The sequence below is a fragment of the Nipponia nippon genome, unplaced genomic scaffold (assembly GCF_047370975.1).
Source record: "Nipponia nippon isolate SJK-2023a ecotype South Korea unplaced genomic scaffold, ASM4737097v1 scaffold_32, whole genome shotgun sequence".
NCBI lineage: Eukaryota > Metazoa > Chordata > Aves > Pelecaniformes > Threskiornithidae > Nipponia > Nipponia nippon.
The window spans coordinates 1,309,893-1,329,332 of record NW_028262350.1 but is presented as its reverse complement, the minus strand read 5'-3'; the positions used below and the strand labels follow the sequence as shown (position 1 = coordinate 1,329,332).

The 19,440-nt window shown below is 55.1% G+C and overlaps 3 protein-coding genes across 4 annotated transcripts; 1 reads left to right on the top strand and 2 right to left on the bottom strand.

Moving 5' to 3' along the window:
- Positions 1-371: 371 nt before the first annotated feature.
- Positions 372-1,272, bottom strand: LOC104009872 (heat shock protein 30C-like). The gene has a single exon (XM_009461907.2). It carries the CDS (start codon positions 1,133-1,135, stop codon positions 527-529), a length of 609 nt encoding a protein of 202 aa, XP_009460182.1. The 5' UTR covers positions 1,136-1,272; the 3' UTR covers positions 372-526.
- A 747-nt stretch (positions 1,273-2,019) lies between these two features.
- On the top strand, positions 2,020-2,932 carry LOC104009873 (heat shock protein beta-11-like). The gene has a single exon (XM_009461908.2). The coding sequence runs from the start codon at positions 2,199-2,201 to the stop codon at positions 2,781-2,783; it is 585 nt and encodes a 194-aa protein (XP_009460183.1). The 5' UTR covers positions 2,020-2,198; the 3' UTR covers positions 2,784-2,932.
- Positions 2,933-4,904: 1,972 nt separating this feature from the next.
- Positions 4,905-19,147, bottom strand: RAB5C (RAB5C, member RAS oncogene family). Of its 2 annotated transcripts, none has more exons than XM_087770230.1 (6): positions 19,012-19,147; positions 8,992-9,236; positions 7,775-7,926; positions 7,338-7,460; positions 6,478-6,571; positions 4,905-6,066 (listed from the first exon to the last, which is right to left on the bottom strand). In XM_087770230.1, exons 2-6 carry the CDS (start codon positions 9,155-9,157, stop codon positions 5,951-5,953), a joined length of 651 nt encoding a protein of 216 aa, XP_087626356.1. In that variant the 5' UTR covers positions 9,158-9,236; positions 19,012-19,147; the 3' UTR covers positions 4,905-5,950. The 2 variants fall into 2 exon arrangements, with proteins under 2 accessions (XP_087626356.1, XP_087626357.1); XM_087770231.1 differs by lacking the exon at positions 19,012-19,147 and adding an exon at positions 18,453-18,643.
- Positions 19,148-19,440: the final 293 nt, after the last annotated feature.

The window sequence follows — 19,440 nt, the reverse complement described above, 5'->3', positions numbered from 1 at the left end:
CGGGCAGCGCCTGAAAGGTGCCGGCAATGGCGGGGGGGGGGGGAACAGGGTGCGAGGGACGCTGGCACGGCACGGCACGGCACGGCTCATGGCCGAGCGGGTACCGCACCGGAGGGTCCCAGCACCATCCCGAAGGTGGGGGTCGGGTGCCCGCAGTCTGCCCGGGGCCCCCGGGCGTGCTCAGCGCCGTGCCTGCGGCGGAGCCCCTCAAACGGCCGCCTCTGCCGAGGCAGAGCCGGGGAGCGGGGCCGGGGGTGCCCTGTGCCAGCACCGCCCGGCTCCCCGGGCTGCCGGCCCGCTGCGTGGGCACGGCCAGGAGCGCTGCAAAGCGCGGAGCCAGGCGAGACCAGCAAACACAGAACCCGCACAAATAAAAGTCAGGAATATTTATTACATATCAAAAAAGCTACATGTTTTGGGCAGAGACCCTCCCACCGGGCTGTCACGCAGCCCCCGGCACCGTCCTGCCCTGTGACCAGCGGCTGCCCCAGCAGCCGGGCTCAGCCCAGCCCCGCGCCGCTCCCCGTCATGCCTTGGCCCGCTCGGTTCCGTCGTCGGTGCTGGCCGTTGGCTGCGCCACTGCTGGCCCCATCTGGATGGGCACGTTCCTCTCCGGGGCGGCCGGCAGGGCCAGCCTGGGGGCCTCGATGCGGAGCTGCCCCTCCTTGGACAGGGAGCACGTCAGCGCCTCGGCGTCCACCTCCTCGGGCACGTCCCACTCCCGCTTCAGCACCTCGTACTTGTAGGAGAAGGAGCCCTTCTCGTCCGTGCTCTGCGTCTCCTTCTGCCCCACCAGCACCACCTTCCTGCCCACCACCTTCACCGACAGCTGCTCGGGAGCAAAGTCCTTCACGTCCTGGCAGACGGAGAAGCCCTCCCCGGGGCCCTGGGTCAGGGCTGCGCTGGTGCTCGGGGCTCGCTCCGCGGCGACGCCGATCCGGCTGGGGCCTGTCCCGCTGCTCAGGAGCTGCTCGAAGCTGCTCATGAACTCCCGAGCCCTCTCCATCTCCAGCCGCAGCTCTCGCTCCAGCTCGGCAAAGAGGGTGCCTGGATGCGGCCAAAGGGTGCGGATGGGTCCCAGCCACGGGAACAGCGAGCTGGACGTGGGCGGCATGAAGTGCAGGCGGCAAAGCATCTCTGCTCCCGGTGCGTGCTCCCGGCGCGTGCTGTGGCTCAGCTCTGTGCAGGGGCTGGAGCGGTGCTGGGCTGGGGCCGGGCAGCGGCAGGTTTTATCCTCCCCTGCCCAGGGGTGTGCCCGTTCTAGAACACTCTCTCCCCACGCACCCTCTTGGAGCCATCACCTATTTTTGAGAGGCTGATTATCCGTCAGCCAAAATAGCAGCGCCTGCTTCTGGGGCGAGTCACACGCCGCAAATAGGGAGCTGCAGTCAGCGCCCGGAGCTCGGGTTTCTGCAGAGCCACCGTGATGCAGTGAGGCCAGCGGCACCGCGGGCCGGGGGCGAGCACAGCCCTTCCCGCAGCCCCCGCGCTGCGGGGCTCGGTGGAGCGCGGGTTATGCTGCGCCAGGAGCGCGTCGCATCGCGTCGGCCAGCACGGGGACGGTCCCACCCCTACAGCAACGTGTTCCTACATCACCCGCTGCCGGGCGCCTCTCGCACTTTCTAGACCCCCCCCACCCCCGGGGGCCGCCCGCCGTCCTGTCCCGGCCCCTCGGCACCCAGCCTGTGCACCCCGGCTGGGGAGGGCCCGCGGGCTGCTTGCTGGTCGCAGCGGGGGGTCCTGCAAGCAGGGCGGGGGTGGAGGGGCTCTCCTGCCCGCCGGCGGGGGGGAGGCAGGGAGGAGAGGAGCCCAGCCCCACTCCGTGCCTGGGAAGGGGACAGATGACGGATTTTTGGCAGGGGCGGCTCAGGCACCCTCTTCGGAGGCTGAGGTGATGCTGCTAATTATAAGCCAGGAGAGCAGAGCTGCAAGACTAAGGGCGAAGGTATGCCGGGCATGACGTAAGGGGCGCCTCTCCTCGTCGATGAGTAACAAGAATGAACTGGAACGGGCTGGAAAGGGCTGAGCTCTTCTCCCAAGGATGACGTGATGTGCAGGATGAGGCCACTCCTCCCGGGAAGGGGAATAAAAGCCGCGGGCGGCAGCACCGGGCAGAACACTCCCAGCTCACTGGAGAGGGGACAACAGCAGCAGCAGCAGCAGCAGCAGCAGCAACACCAGAACCAGCACCAGCAGCAATGCTTTGCCGGATGCACCTCGCACCATTCGCCTCCAGCTCCCTGGCCACCCGGCTGGGCACGGTGAGGACCCTCTGGCCACACGCAGAGACCATCTTCACAGAGCTGCAGCAGGAGATGGAGAAAGCTCGGGAGTTCATGAGCAGCTTCGAGCAGCTCCTGAGCAGCCAAGGAGCCACCGCCATGGAGCGAGCCCCGAGCACCAGCGCAGCCCTGACCCAGGGCCCCGGGGAGGGCTTCTCCGTCTGCCAGGACGTCAAGAACTTCGCTCCCGAGCAGCTGTCGGTGAAGGTGGTGGGCAGGAAGGTGGTGCTGGTGGGGCAGAAGGAGACGCAGAGCACGGACGAGAAGGGCTCCTTCTCCTACAAGTACGAGGTGCTGAAGCGGGAGTGGGACGTGCCCGAGGAGGTGGACGCCGAGGCGCTGACGTGCTCCCTGTCCAAGGAGGGGCAGCTCCGCATCGAGGCCCCCAGGCTGGCCCTGCTGGCCGCCCCGGAGAGGAACGTGCCCATCCAGGTCAGCCCCACGGCACCACAGCCCGGACCAGCCTCCGAGGACGGAGCCACCAACAAAGCCCAGGCGTAACAGGAGAGGAACCGATGGCCCGCGGCAGGACCGGAGGAGACAGCAGCATGTCTCGGGCTTTAGCCCAGACAAGCTCCATCAGCAATAATGTCATTTTTTTCACTATACTGGAATGTTTTTGTATCCAATAAAAATTCTTTTGCATAGAACCTGCTTGTGCTCTCTTGGTGTTGATTGATGGGGAGGCTGGGCCCTGGTCTCAGCTCTTGATGCCGAAGGAGCTGGATGCACAGAGGGAAGAACCTCTCTTGGTGCTTCAGGGCAGCACAAAATGGGGCTGACAGCGGACCCAGAGGGAGGGAAGGGATCTGCGAGCACGGTGCTGCTCAGGGTGGGGGTAGCAGGAGGGGCAGCCCCGCTCACCCGTACTGGGGCAGCGGTGGCTCTCCAGGGAGCAGGCAGGCTGCCTTCGCCCCCTCCCACGCTGCCGCCAGCACCTGCACCAGCTCCGCAGCCCCTCTCTCCCTGGCCGACGCCACCGAATGGGAAGACAACCGTGCGGGAGGGCCCGGCTGGGTGCAGCCACGCTTTTTCCCCCCAGGCAGCTTGGGAAGGGGCTCCTGGAGCACCCCCAGATCCCAGCAGCAGGGCGGGCAAAGCCCATTTCCAGGCGCTGCCCGTAACCACCACGAACACCCGTGCTCAGGCCTGGGCAGGCAGCAGGTATGCAGGCAGGCACGCCTGTTTGTGCTACAGCTGCTCCTTCCCCGTCCTGTGCCGGCGGGGAGGAGGCCCTGCTCCGCAGGGCGCTGCCGCATGGTTCTGCAGCCAGGGGCAGGTCCCCAGCCCTGACACCGAGTCCCTCGCAGCTGGGGCAGCAGCAAGATGCCCTTTAGGGCACGGCTGGCTCCTTCACAGAGATGGAGACCCAGAGTCCTGGAAGGAGCTAGAAATGAAGCCCCGTCAAGCAGGAACCAAGGACAAGATGCCAGCAGATGGCAACAGCACTTCGCTTTGTGCTCACGGATTGTTGGAGTTGGGATTGGGGAAGCCCTTCTCCACCAGGTCCCTCTCTTGCTGCCCGGGAAATGCGCAGCACCGCTCCAAACCACGCTGGAAGCGACGAGGCCTCAGCCGCCCCGCGGAGGGGCTGAGCTCCTCCGGCAGATGAGCAGTCACGCGCCCTTGCGGGGGATGGAGACAAGCAGGCGAGCGAAGGCCGTGTGAGGCTGCTGCAGCCCGGGCACCGCAGGCGGCCTTGCTCCAGGCAGACATCGGGAACTTGGTCACTGAGTCACTCCAGAGCCCTCCTGCTTCCAGGGTTCTGTGGAAACCCAGCACGAGCAAAAGGCACCAAGACCTTGGAGAGAGGATGAAGCCCACATGCGCCGAGGCTGCTCACGCAGACCCAGCAGAGCTTCGAGAGCCCCAGTGCTGCAAGGCAAGGGCAAGCCCAGCCCAGGGCTGGCCTCACAGTTGACCGCCAGCACGTCACCGCCTTCAAGCTCTCCCGAGCACATGCGGTGCTGGCCCAGCAGCACACGCTGCTGCAAGGGGATGCTCTGGTTTCCACATTGACTCCAGGTCTCACCCACGGGTGTAACGATCCAAGTCCCTGCAGCAGTGACAGCAGAGCAGCATCTTTCAAGGCCACCATCCTCCAGGGACAGAGCCATCTTGTTCGTTAACCCTTGAGCACAGTATTCCTAAGCCTGTCCAGCTGAGCTCCTCTGCATACTGCCCCCCCCCCTCTTCCCAATTTGAGCTGTAGTTTCCCTAGAAATATTAGGCAATTAAAAATTCCCCACTGTTTACCTCAAACTTCCTTGCACACCGCTGCACAGCGCACCACGAGCTTCCCGAACCTCCTGCAGCCTCTTTAAGGAGCTCCTGCCTCTCGAGGGAGCCGGCGGCTGCAGGAGCAGCTGGCAGCGCACGGGCTGGGGCAGCACGCAGAGGTCTGAGGCCACGCCGCCCTCCTGCCCGGGTTAAGGACAGCCACGCCGCCCTCCTGCCTCCCTGCCCGGGTTAAGGACGGTCACGCCGCGCTCCAGAGGAGCCGGGTGCTGTATGCACCACCAGCAGCCTAGCACATCTCGGCCTCCAGCACAACTGTTACGCTCTGGTCCGCTCCCCTTCTGGTTTGAGCTGATTAAGAAACATGAACATTGCTGATTATGATAGGTTTATAAAAATTTTTTTTTTAATCACACAAAACTGAAGTTTGTGATGAAGACTAGGTTGACAGTTCCTCTTAAATACCAGTATGCATAAGACATTGCATTAGGCACTAGGCAGCAGCCAACATCGGTTAGAGTCTGGCAACAGAAGCCATTTAATACCTCCCTTCATACTTTGTGGAATTACAGGCTTTCGTAATACATATTGTTTCCACTGACAAGTTATCCGAGGTTTCCCCCACCCCACCTCTGTACATCAGTAAACCATGTGTATTCACACTAGAGTAGGGTTAACAACATTAGTGGCATCACAACCATCAAAAAAAGGACAATTTTCTATACAAGATTCTTGCAAAAAGTTGCAACGGGATTAGTGCATTACGACAGAACTGGAGATAGAAAAAAAAAAGAGTTGGCATGCTAGAGTCCAACACAAATAAAGACAACAGGCAGCTAGTTGTATGTACTATATTGACAAGATACTGATTGGTTACATGGAGAAACATACAATACAAAATACAGAAGAAACCAGTTTTGCTTCCCTCTGCCCCACCCCAGAATACTCGTAATTGATTTGGTCAACAAGTGGCTGAAAAGCCAGAGTTTGTCACTATAATGCTACAGTTTAGTGGTTGTTCTAGGCATATCGTACTGTATTAGCCTCAGCTTTTACATACGGGTAATTTTAAACAAGGTTGCCTAGTCTCAATCTCCCTTTGTTTCCAACAGTGACCTGCAGTACTGTGGGACCTGGGTGCTGCGGCCCTCGCCCGTGGGAAGGGCTGGGCCGGCACCAGGTCACGCATCCACCACCACCAGGAAGAGGGAAGAGCAGAAGTTCATATATTAAAAAAGTGACTTAAGACTTAGAATTGAATTAGTATTTGTACAGAAAGGTGCAGGTGGAAGAACTCCCTCCAGCCTATGATCAGAAAGGGATGGAGAAATCACAGCAGCCACCGGCAGCAGCCGCTCTACGGTAAGTGCGATTGTTAGCGTGGATTCCAGTCACGTCATTCGAGGGCTCCGTCGGGCAGGAACGGCTGCTCAATTGCTGCAGCACTGGCTCCTGCTGGGCTGACTGCTCTCCTGAAGGTCAACCACCCGATTCCTACCTGGGCCACCAGGAGCATTCTGGGGTTCATTTTTTGGCAGTTTCTTGGCTAGAAAGAAAGAAGGCGTTAGTAGGCTCCCTGCAGAGGCCAGCCCCCTCCCCGCTGCAGACCACAGGCCAGGCTCGGCCCTGCTCCGGCCAAGCCCTCGCCTCTTCAGGAGTCTGGGATTGGACACTGGTAGCAGCACGAGGACAGCAAACCACCCCACTCCTAGTTCTGGCTGTCATCGATCCTGCTCCTTCCTTCCTCACCACCCCCGGTAAAAGGAGAGGGAACAGGCTTTGCAAGGCAAAGGCTCCGAACACTCAGGCAGCGACCGTTCACAGAACAGCAAACTGGTCTCTGCTCCAGTAAGAGCCTCCAGACCCTGACTGACACAGGAGCTCCCGTGGTTTCCAGTGGGCTGCGCTGCTGGTGCTCAGAGCTACTCCAGCCGTCCTTCTGCACGCAAGCTGTTACCTATTGCCATGAAGATTTCATTCACATTCATCGCTGTCTTTGCCGACGTCTCCATGAACAGCAAGCTGTTGTCATCTGCATATGTTTGTGCATCCTACAAACAATCACATGAGTGGTAAAGGCATCCTGCCAAGAGGAGGCCCAAGCAGGCTTCACACGCTTCACTTGTCGGCAAACCAAACACCAAAGGAACCCTGTCCCACCCCAGGCCAGACATTCCACCCAGTCCCTTCCCCCTGCCTGGCCAGGACAGCTGGGAGACGTGCACCACCGACCGCACCGCGTGGCTGGTGTCCCAGCTGGGGTACAGCAGCACGGACTGTTTGTGAGGCCAATGTAGACACAGCCTGTCCCGAGCAGCACACCACCTTGTACTTTGGTTAGCTGGGAGAGTAATACACCCTGTAAATGCACCACAAGCGATCCTGGGCAGAGGTCTGAGATAAGAGCTTCTCCTTGAAAGTCTGCCTTAGACAAGGTAAGAGCTGTGAAGAGTAGAGAACAAGCTGGGAATGATGCTTCAGTGTCTTGTATCTAAAAGGTGCTGTTTCGTACGCTGCTGAAGACAGCCCCAGCCGAGTAAGGCACCAGAGAGTGCAGACAGAAGCTTGTGCTCTGTGGGCCCTATTCTCCACATTCATCGTAACTGTTACCAACCAGAGCTGCAAGTGCTGTGGAAGGAGTGGATGGGAAAGGCAGGCTGCAGCTCCCTTCGAGTGGCATCCTGGGGTCCTCAGCAGCTTAAATCTGGACTTCCACTCTCCCTCAAAGCATTTTGCACAGCCACCATCTCCCCCACTTAAGCGGAAAGCTTCTTTCCTGACTTGCTCAGGCAACCACTGATCTGGATTCCCACTCACCTGGAAGTCCACAGCTCTCTTGGTAGCAAGGTCTGCCTTGTTTCCTGCTAGTGCAATTACAATATTGGGGCTAGCCTGCCTCTGCAACTCTTTCACCCAGTTCTTGGCTCGTACAAATGTGTCCTGGAAGCAAACAGGAGGCAGCAGTCAGGAAGGGCAGCCTCTTATTAATCCACAGCGAAGATATGATTAGAACAAGTCTTTTGTTTAAGTGTTCTGCCTCTACAGCACTTTGTAGCAGGATCCTTTATCAGCTTAGACAGCCTTGGTCAGAACTGAGGAAGAGGCCATTAGCAGTTTTCAAGAAACTCAGTGCCTGCAGGCAGGCATCTGCAGGGACTCTGAACCCAGGCACTCTCCCAGGGAACCGCGAAGATCGGCTGCAAGCGCAGCCACCTCCTCCCCAGCAAGCCCTCGCAGCCCTGCGCAGTACTCACTGTGTTAGTGATGTCGTAGACAACAATGGCCGCCTGCGCCCCTCGGTAATACATGGGTGCCAGGCTGTGATACCGCTCTTGTCCTGCTGTATCCCATATTTCAAACTTCACCGTTGTGTCATCCAGACAGACTGTCTGTGTTAGGAAGGCAGCTGAAAGAGAAGGCGCACGTTTGCCCTACCTCCAGCTGGAGAGCCCCTGCAGCAAGAGCCAGGAGCAGTTCTGCTTTTGCACGGGAGTGAGCAGAAGCCCCAGGCAGAGGCCAGCGCAGTGCCACTTGCTGTGGAAGTTGCAGCTCTGCTGTACCAAGGTCCTTGCACACAGGAACCCAAGAGCCACACGGAGCTGACGGGAAGGCGGCCCCGAGAGCCGGGCAGCAGCCAGCCCCCGGCGCAGCAGCGCTGCCCGTCGCCTCCCCAGCCTCCTCTCGCAGATCGCGCAGCACAGCTGCAGCGGCGCTGGCATCAGCTTTGAAGCGCACCACAGTGCCAAAGCACTGAAGTCAGCCCAGTTACACTGCACTCCCCAATTTAGTAACTGGTTATTTTCTTGTTCCAGCAAGTATAATACCATGCGTTACAACTAGGATAAAGGCAACCAGCCTTGGATACAGATTGAAGCAGAAGGGCAGAGTGCCCACATGGCCCTCTGCAACAGAGCATTAAGCCCTGCTTGCCCATAAGCTATACTTACAGCCATACTTACTCCCTGCCTGGGTTACTATAGGGATAAATCAAGCCTCTTCTCAGCACACACCTCCTAACATTACTGCCCAGACCCAGGTGCTGACCAACCTGGTTGGTGACACCGTGCTAATGATTTCAAGCTAAAGAACTACTAGACTTGAACGAGCTGTGGAAGTAGTTAACAGCATCAGGTTAGGAAAACCCCCAAAGCCCAGGTCATGGTCTGAAGAGATAATTAAGGGCTATAAACCAAGCTGAAGGCCTCAGTTCTAATTAGAAGCAGGAATTCAAGCACTGGAAGTGAAGACGCCTTAGAGGCAGAGCACACAGTTGCCATAGCATTCTTCTCTGCTGCGCTGATCTTCACACCGACAAACAAGTTGTAAACCAAGAGTTACCAAGCATTAGCTGCTTGCCTATCTACAGCAAACCCCCCCGACTGGATTGAAACAGCCATTAATACTTCTGGTACCCCTGGACTGCGTTAGCGAGGCCAGCATCTTCTAGCCACAGGCATTTGTTGGCGCTCACCTCCAATTGTGCTCTCCTGGTACTCGTGGAACTGCCCCTTCACGAAGCGCAGGACGAGGCTGGACTTCCCCACTGCCGACTCTCCCAAGAGCACAAGTTTAAACTGGCAGATTTTGTTTCCAGCAGCTGGTCCATTCGGTCGAGCAGCTCCACCTCGACCTGCCATTGTGGCCTAAGTGCAGGAGTGCCGAGAGTTAAGGATGCTGCAGATTCTGCACTGGGATCCACCTGGAGGCAGGTTGCAACTGGAAGAAGAGGTCAGAGTTAGTGACACGCTCGTGGACCAGCCATACCAGTTCTAGAGGGTGGGTTTGATCTGCAAGCACCATCAGCACAGGCAGGTGGTGATTCCTTCCCATGGCGGGAAGTTTTCAACTGCATGCACCACTGAGCAGCTTCTGCCAGTCACCAGCTCCTTCGGCAGGATCTTAAGTCTTCTGAGCCTCCTTGGAGAAGGAATATTGGTAACACAAGCTTTCCTCCCTACCAGTGGGCCCTCCAGCACTTCCACTATGTGTGGATGTTACACACACCTTGCTAGGGTGAGGCAAGCAAAGGACAGCCAGCACACCAGTTGGTGTCATTAGAGCTTCATCTATTAAAACAACAATTACTCAGTTCATGGAGGTAATTGAGGTTGATCTTTAGGTCCCTCCTCTTCTCCCAAGTTCACAAGGTAGCAGCTTCAGCCTACCAATGCAGTACTGAGATGCTCCCATGCCCCACGTAAGCCATTGCGGGAAGCAGTCCTGTCTGTCAGCCCTTCGGATCACAAGGCATGCAGACAAAGGGAGTTTCTATCCTCAGTCTGGTACTTTCGCAGCTCTCACACCAAGCCATTAAATACAGCACCTTAGAGCAGTCCTGAAGAAGGCCTTTGAATTGCCACACAAGCCCTGCCACGGGAGGGACGTCGTTTGGCAGCAGCCACTCTGGGCACAGGCTGGGTATTCAGAGACTGAAAGCAACTACTCCCCACCCCTGCTGCAAACAGGTACTCACCACCGAACGAGAGTCGACAGCTTGATCCAAATGCAGAGGCAACACCTAATGCTTCCCTCTTCCCACACCCCGTCCCAGCTGCCTCACTGCCCCATCCCACATCATTCCAGGTCATCAGGCTACCGGCCACATTCGTCATGAGAAGACTGTTCAAATCCAGCTATGCTGAACAGCACCAACAGGTAGCATCACCCCAATCAGAACGGCCATCCCATCTCCCCCGCACTCAATTCAACAGCACCAGATCTCCAGAGTCGTGCAGAGGCACAAAACCATGGCCAGAGCAGCAAGACAAGCTGTTACATCCATAGTTAACCACAGGTGAAGTCTCAGTGCCTTCCTGACTGCTTCTCCACTGCACGCAGCAGAGAACAGGAATACTTTCCAAGTGCAGTTACACAGATTTAGGCATATTTCCTGTTCTCATCACGACTCCCACTTCTGTCAATGATAAATGCTACAACTGATCGCATCTGCTCTGTATCGCCACTTTCCCTTCAACTCTCAGAACCCAAGCTTCTGTTGACAGACAACTGCAAAAAAAAAATCCCCCGAAAGCCAATTTCTCCTTGTTCTGAGTGTACCCCCAAGGAAACTCGGGGTATGCTCTGAGTACACCCAGCATTTGCCCAGCAAATACCAGATTCCTATGACTGAGAAGCTTAAAGCAAGTTGAAATGGGCCTGACCTGGAGCAGTGTCCTGTGAACAAGGCTCAGGCCTGCCCCAGTACAGAGGCTTACCAAAGAAGAGTTCCAAATACCTGCCTTCCAGAGCAAAGCCTGTCCCGCTGTGACTGCTGTGAGGCTGCTTTAACTATGTCTCAAGTTCCAGCTCAGTTCCACAGCTTGATAGGAAGACTACAGCCATTTCAGTCTGGGAGCTCATCCGGAGCCCGTCAGTGCCATCGGCTGGAGAACCTCTTCAGCTTTCCAAACACAACAGCACTTGAGCGTACTCTGACCCAGAGACGTGCAACCTCAAATTGTTTTGACCAGGAGGCAAGTCAGAAGCCCACCGTTAAGCCAGTACCATTCACTGAAGCTAGCAGGTAGGAGAGAAACCACGAGGAGTAACTTCTCAATGCAGTGAGACGCTTCAGTAGCCCAAGCTGTGAAGGAGCCATTGCTTTGAGCGGCCTGCCCAGTCTTGGGTTAAGTCAGTGAAGAAATTGCAATTCAGAGCCGGGTCCTTGCAAAGGCTAGTAACACTGTCAGGAACCCCCTCCTCTTCCGAGGAAGGACAAACGCTGTTTTGCCAGGATGAGAAGGCTTGATAGGAAGCAAATTAACAGCTTGTTTTGCTGGACAGTGAGGAAGCAGCATTTTGCAGCTCTGGCCAGGAGCAGCTTGGTTGCCACCAGGTTCGAGAGGCACATCAGCAGCTCTACATCTCTACCAGCCTGAAAAAGTTTCCACCTTTTAGAGTTTCTCCTCTAACCAGAGCTTGCAAGGGAACAGCTTTTGCTTGTTTAACCTTGTATTCATTTACCAGGGCGGTCTATCAGCAATACGTAAGCCCTGTCGCTGTTTCAGACTAACATTCTGCACATTAAATGCCACGTGAATCATGCCTCTACCGAGTTATGACCTCCTGAAATATGATAGGGGTGATTCCCAGAGCAAAACAAGGAAACGAGCCTGTTGACACCCTCAAGTCTCAGCATGACCTATATTTCACAGATCTCGATTCATTTTGCCATCTGGTTGTGCTCCATGAACCCAAACAGAATTAAGCAAGCATGTCTGTATGTCCAACTCATCATGGAGAGCTACTGACCAGAGCAAGTAGTCAAGCAGCTAGAGTCTGTGACCACTTTTAATTATGGACAACCTGATCATCATCTAAAGATGGTGTGAAGTTTGGCTGCAGGATTACGTGACTTCAGGTCCACCTGAGAAGCTGCCAGACCTTCAGGATGTTTGGGTGGAATTTATGCAGTTCAGATGACCCTAACTGCAGCCACCTCACTACGGGTCTCGGGCTAAGAACACACACGAGATCGGAATGACCAGCTTAGTATTTCTGCCGACATTCACGGGATGAGCAAATAATTGAAGTGAGCAACTACCAAAGCTGAAGACAGTGAGAACCCTCCATTGCAGGAGGATCACTGTGGCACTTTTTGCTAATGCCAACATCTTTGACCATTTCTACACTCCTGTCAAACAGAACTCCACTCTGCGGAACACAGAAGTAACAGCCAGCTAAACTACCCAGCCTGGATCTGCGCTAATCAGCCCCCGCCGATCAGGGATTATCGGTTTGAGAAACGGAGAGCTTCCTGCTGTATGAAGCCATTTCTGACGCTCAGGGAGCTGCTTAGCCCCTCGTCCAGCAGAGGGGACGGGGCAAGCGTCCCTCCCTGCTCCCCGTGAGAACACAGGCACTCGAGCCCTGGGTCAGCCAGACCAAAATAACTACAGCAATGCTGTGCAGACAAGTGAAAGCAGCTGACATGCAGCTTGCCATGCTAATTCAAGAAGTCAAGATCATGAGAAAGACGGGTGTGATAGGGTACTCTTCTAATCAAGATTAGCAAGTATTAGTTTTCCTACTAGCTTCTTGTAACTAGTGAAACTCAGCAGCTTGTGATGTCAAAGGATCCATGAAAAGGCACGTGCTGGTTTGCTTGCCCTACCCACCCCCTGCTTACGGGAGCACATGCAGGAGCTCTGCATCACACAGGCAAAAGTACCTTTTTTTTATTGTAAGCTCTTGGAATAGTCTCCTGTTTGCTTTGAGATCAAAGACAAGTTTCAGTGCCTGATGCTGTCCAACAGCCAAGAACTCTAGGTCTATCACTTCTGCAGTTTATGCTCCCCTCGACACCTCACCTGTTTGCCAGGATTTGTTTAGGGGCTTCTGCGCTCCCATGAATATCGAATTCAAGAATCTGAATGCCCTATGTGAGAAAGCACATGCGCGCGCTGCTGCACTCCCAGCCTACCCAAGAGCAAGGCAGTTCTCCAGAGCCGTTAGGATGCTCGAGAACAGCACATTTCAAACAAGCCAGCCCAGTACAGGGACTCCAGGCTCCACGGCAATTACTATCAGACCCCCACATTAACCCCTGCAGGAGACAATTGCTTCACAAGACTCCCCAGCACAGGGAAGCTCCTAGTTTAAGGTGTCAGAAGTTCAGGATCCAATATTTTTGCCCTGTGTTCACCCAGTAGCAAGGACCACTCCTAAAGCTGGCAACACTTAGAAACCCAATCCTGAAGAATCCAGTTACCCAAGACAACTGCTTTTGCTCTCAGCTATGCAAGAAACCATTTCACTGGGGATTTGTTGGCTTTGATTCAAAATACCCAAGACAAAAGCCCCAGTGAAGTATTTATCTTGTTAAATAGCCGACAGCATTACATGAATTTCTTGGCAAAGCAACCCCTGAAGTTACCGAGTGGTTTTGCTGCACCTAACACTGAACGGGCAGCTAGCCACGGCTAGCAGGAAGCTCCTGCTACCTTGCCCCCACCCAGAACTGGCAAGCCAGCTTTAGGACCCAGGTTCACAAGCAACTTCCAAGAGCAGGAGCAGCAGCAGCAAGTACGGGACCCACCAGAACAACACACGGACTCCACTAGCCCAGATTAGCACAGCGTGGAGCGTCAACCTGATTTCCCAACACATTAACATGATGAATAAGAACAAACTTCAAAAGCCTTACTGCAGCAGGGTCCACGCTGCCGAGGAAGGAGTAACAGACCCAGCTCCCCCTGATGAGATGAACCAGGGAACAGGCTGGCAAGGACAGGCCTCAGGCCCTCAGCCCCATAAAGCCTGATCAGTTTTAATACTTCGTCTTTCTACAGACAGCACGCACTTCCCTCTGCAAACAAAGAGCACTTATTCTCTTGATCAGTAAAGCTATAACCTGGACCTTCACTAACAGCTCTAAATTGTGGACCTAGTCGTTGCAGCTCTCGGGAGCTGTGCTACAGCCTTAAAATGTAGATTCACAGACCTAAACCAGCCCAGAGAGCAGCTTCAGAAGTACTCCTATGGTTTTACACCGTCACGAGTTAAAGTCACAACTTCTTTGTAGACTCTCGCACCCAAGCCTCCCAAAGACTTGGGCACACTCCGTTTAATTTAGAGGTAAATAGGATTTACATCAGCAAAAAGTTAAATTACTTTTTGTTGGTAGCTACAGTCCTGAACAAGTGTGGTAGAATCTGTAATACCAGCTCCTCTTCACACTTTTAATACATGTACCAGTTTCCTGACATCTGCAGAGCCACGGCCTCCAAAGCAGCCCCAGCAGCTGGCTGTTTTTCAAAGCAGTTTTTCAAAAACAATTCTGTCAGAGATTTCAAGGCCGCTACCCTGCAGTTACCGCTCAACCCAGCGCAGATGCTATGCGTAGCTGAGCGAGCAGGATGGTCCAACACGCAGCTACACCCCGCTGGCAACCCAGGGCCAAGCCAGCAGAAGAGGCCTTTCCATCGCCTCATGAGACAAGCTGAAGCCTGTGAAATGGAGCCATCTCCCTTCAGTCATGTCTAAAGCTAGATTAACAAAGCCTCTAAGGCAAGACGAACCCAAGAGAAGAAACTGTGATGAAGGCCAAGTTTCTGCTACTTCTCAGGGCTTCGTGCATGAGGCCCTACGACAGGCTGCTGCTGAGTGCCAGGCACAAGCGGTCAAACTGAAGATCTGATCCGGACAGGCAGCGCCATACTCGGACAACATCGTCTGAAGTTCAGACCAACTCAGACCACGTTGTTATATACAGAAAGCTACTGCTCAGTTTGAGGCTAAAGCTCATTTGCTAGATGCCGCCTGCTTGAACCAGGCAAGTCAGCTCTAAAACTTAAGGAGCTATGAAGTCAGGAACACCCGTGCGTCCCACAAAGCTGATCTGGCTTTGGGAAGGTGAGGCAAAGATCACAGCCTGCATGACTGAGTCCAGAAGCGCAGTACTTCGGTCAAAGGGAGTTATGGAGCTGCCCCAAGCCTTCTCCTAGCCAGTTTAACCCCATACACATCCCCTCAAACCTGGGAAACCCTTCTAAGTGGTTATCCTTTACCAGAAATTCTTGAAAACACCTCATGAGGTAAAAAGACATTACACTTACTGATGCTACCTTGGAGCTACTTTTTTTTTTTATACTCACCATTGAACAGGTATCAGCAACAAGAGTTATTACCACGTTGGTGACACTGGCAGCACAAGGAAGTTCCATGCCTAATCCAGTGGGGGTTTTAGTTCTTCAGAACAGCATGACTAACTGCTTTTATAACTGCAGTTAGTGTCCTGTTAGATCACCACAGCTGAACAGAGAAATATGCGGTGAGGGCAGGCTGAGGCATAGTGCTTCTGCCTGGTCCTCGTGTATCAGGAAAGCAACAGGGCCAACCCTAGAACTCACGCTCTAACCAGGGCCACCAAACCCCCAGCAGCGCTGACACAAGTGAACTCACACCAGATCCGAACGATGCAAGACCCGTGAATGCAGCTTCCAGCACTGCTTCAGTCAAGCTCCAATGAGCTAAGCTATGGAGACAATGCACTTGCACAGATGGCTTTAAAAAGAGCCGAATGAGCCGTGGCAGCTTTCTACCAAGTGTTATCGAGGCACAAATTGCAGCAAAAGACTTCTGTGGAAGTTCTGCATCATCTCCAGTTTACATAAGCTTCTTACTAGCTGTAGGGAGCAAAGCCTCCATGTTCCCTGTCCTCACATCAACTCCCTCTTGGAGGTCTTACCTACTCTTAGTTATCCTTGATCCTGCACGAACTTAGTCCTGTTTCACAGAAGATGAGGCACAGCTAGGCTGAAAGAGTAACTCAGGAGTGCAGCCCGGACCAACTACGAACTGAACAAAAGCATCAAGTTTTTAATTCTGCAGGCAAGGTTCTTTGCACTCCTGTTCTTGATACCGCCCGCTGCTCAGCACACCCTCAAAAGACACAGCTTCAGTTTTTCCAGAAGTCCAGCAAAATGTGCCTTTAGGTAGCACCTACTATTCTGTGAACAAGAAGGCAAGCGCATTGTCAATGCAAAGCAGAAAATTGCCATCTTCACTGCAAAAAGAGTCAGTGACCTTCATAATATCTTTTCCAGACTGCACAAAGATCTCTTGCCTCTAGCAGCTCCTTATTTGGAGCTCTACCAAATAAAAGCAAACACGAAAACCAGCGTTTTCTTATCTGTTTATGTAGAACTACACCAGCAGTTCATTCCTGTGCTCCAGGGGAGGAAAGCGTTCCTTTTGGAGTTTAGATGAAGCTCTGTTCTTCCCCGATACTGTCACTTCCAGGACGGTTCATTGTTTCTGGCTAGCATTTGGAGTGTTTTCATAGTGTTACTCTGACGACTTAACAGAACTTGCATAAGAGGACTTCAAACTTCATACCCCAAGGGAAGAAAACAGCTGACTCAACTGTTTCTACATTCTACCCTCTTTTAAGTATGCTGACCGAAATACTTTGGGCTACACCCACTTCATTAGAAGCGTTCCCATTTCATTTCCTGTGTCTGAACGGACTTGGCATTCTTTCCCCCTCTCTCTTCAGGGAGATGCCATGACCACCTATCTGCTAAACACGCGGCAGCTTAAGGAGTCAGGATCAGGAGCTGGTGTCTAGCAGGGCCTAGAGCAACTCTAGAGCCGATCACTCTTTAGATGCAGAAGAGCTTTGCTGCGATGGAGATAATTCCACTTCATCACAACAGTTAAGCTTGGCCAAGCACACAAAGTATGAATATGTTACTAGACAGCTTTGTTTCAGACGCTGCCCAAGGCGTTATTGGTTTCACTAGTAAAGCAGAGGGACCTAAACCCAACTCTGTTCACAGTAAAGCTAGACAAACATTTCAAATCCATGCATCAAGCTAGCCTTCCCCTTACTGCTCTCTAGTAACTTAATTCCTTCTTCAGGAGTCCCATTTCATCTTGCCTGTGTTGCTCCCTCACCCGAAGGGGTATCAGCACCTACTTAAACAGCCTTGAGGGACCTACGCTGCCTGGCACTATCTTAAAACAAATGTAGTCTAAATTAGCCTATAGTATCTCGGAGGGGAAGATTGCCTCTAGAGGTAGATTTTTGCTATGGAAGTAGCTGACTGTTGAGACTCAAGAGAAGTCTGAGGTTCAGTAACTGAGTCTCAGTGCTGAGATATAAACATTGCTTTTCTTAACCTTACAGGTCCACGCAGGCCTGTGCTTCACCTGCTCTCCTCGCTCCAAGAATGCATTAAGACCAATGTTGTCGTGCAACTGCCTACACACACTGTTCTGAATTCTTCACCCTTTTCAGTCACAGTTCTTTCACCTTATTATCCAGTTAAGCTGAAAAAAAGGTAGAAGACTCTTAGAAAGTCCACTCAGACAGCATGGCTCATCAGGCCAATATGAATCGGAAGTATCTTTCTTTTTTTGGTCTCGACCAAGCTCCGGAGTCCTGCCTTCAGAGTAGGCTCAGGAGTCCTAACTTAGCGCAAAGCAGAATTGATGTCATGCTATAAGCAGGGCAGCTCGAATATGTGTTGACCCACCACACAAAAAGCTAAGAATAGTAGATGCAAGTTGTTCCACATAAGACTTAAAATAGTACCTCGGCATACTCTCTTCCCTCCGATTTCCTTACATGCTTGGAAACAGTCAAGGTCAGAACTCCAGCAGCCACGTACAAAAGCAACAAGCTAAAGGTTAGCTGAGATCAGGTCACCGCTGCGTTTGGTCTCGCTGGCAGAGCAGTTTACAGTGAGAGCCACAGTGAGTTAGCAGGGAACAGCTACGACTGTCAGGGCTTCCACCCACTCCCAGGAGTTTTAGCAGCACCTTGAGCATTACCAGGAATAAGGTTTGAGCAGCCGTCACAGGATTTCACACTAGGGACCTGTTGCTCACACTTATTTCTGCACGATCAGCCTTCGCAGGATCACATACCCACTGTGCTCCCAGCTTACACGCAGCGGTGTCTGCTGCTGCGCAGAGATCCAAGGACAGCCTTGCATCTGAGCGCGTCTGGGTCTCCTTCCAGACAAGCTACAAAACTTTTCCTGCAGTTCAGTTCTTCGAGAGCCTGCAGCCCCACACGTTTCACTTCACCAACGCTCCTTGGAGGGGGCACGGGGGCTGTGTTTGTCACCAGCAGCAATACAGAGCAGTCCCCATTCCACTAGAACCTATTTTCAGCAGATAAAGTCACATCCTTCATTTAGGCAGCTCTCAGGAACCTGGCCAGGCTTCCAGACTTCTAGAGTTTCTGTTCCCACCTCAGCAGCTGACTAGCTACAACAAAATACTATACCACCTCTATCCTTACGGGCGCCACGCCTTCCCCAAACCCCATTTAACTTTCACACAGTCATCGCTACGCGACAGCGCTACAAGAGAGACAAAGGAGTTGGGAAAGAGCAACCGGGCAGACCCGGCACACCGACAGCAGGCGCGGTGCTTGCTGCCGAGCGGGCCTTCCCTGCTCTGGGAGGAGAGCAGCCCCACCTGAGCCTCCGCCGGGCAAAGGCGGCTTTCTCCTCGAGCCCGAGATCGTCACCTTCGACGCGTTGATCTTTCGATTACCACAGCTGCCCGCCCCGGTTACAGTTCGCTACGAGACCAGTGCCACCCTCCACCAGGCCGGAGCCGCCGGTGCGCCACGGCGGCTCCCCAGGAGACCCGGCGGGACCGGCTCGCCCCGGACCCGGCGGCGGGCTGTTTGCTTCGGGCGGCCCGGAAGGCCGGAGCCCCCCGCCCGCTGCCGGCGGCGCCAGCCCGCCCCAGGCCCCGGCTCGCGCAACCCGACGGCGCAGCCGGGACGCGGCGGCCTCGCCCCCCCCCCCCCCCGCCGGCAGAGCGGCGCCCCCGGACCCCGCTCCGCTCCCACCGCGGGGCACGGGTCGGGTGGAGCCGGGCTCCCAGGCCAGGCACCGCCCGGGGCAGGGCTGGGCACCGAGCCGCGCCGGGCACCATCCGCCCGGAGCCGCCACGGGCCGTGTCGCGGCCGAGCCGGCCCCGCCGGGGCGGTGCGAGACGACCGGGCCCCGCCGCGGGCCCCACTCACCGCCCGGAGCGCCGCTCCGCCCGCCGCAGGTGAGTCTCACAGGCCCCGGCCCTCACTTCCGCCTTTACCCGTTCCGCTTCCGGATCCGCCCACCCCTTCCGCTCCCAGCCCGCCGACCACAGGCAGCGGCACCTGCCAATCAACGTCGCACCGCCCCCAGGGACTCCGCCCCCTCTCGAATGCACCGCCTTACGTGAGCCGAGCGGCGTGACGTCAGGGCGCGCCCGTCGCGGGGGGCGATGGGAGCTGTAGTCCGGGGGGGGGAGCGCGGGAGTCCCCGGCGGGGGTGCGGGAAGGGGGTCCCGGCGCGGAGGCGAGCGGCGCCCCCGGGCAGGGGCGGGGGAGCCGCGGGCAGAGACTCACCCGCAGCCGGGGCTGGAAAAATAGAGCCTTTATTTCCCGTTGGGGCGGGGGGGCGCAACAGAGACC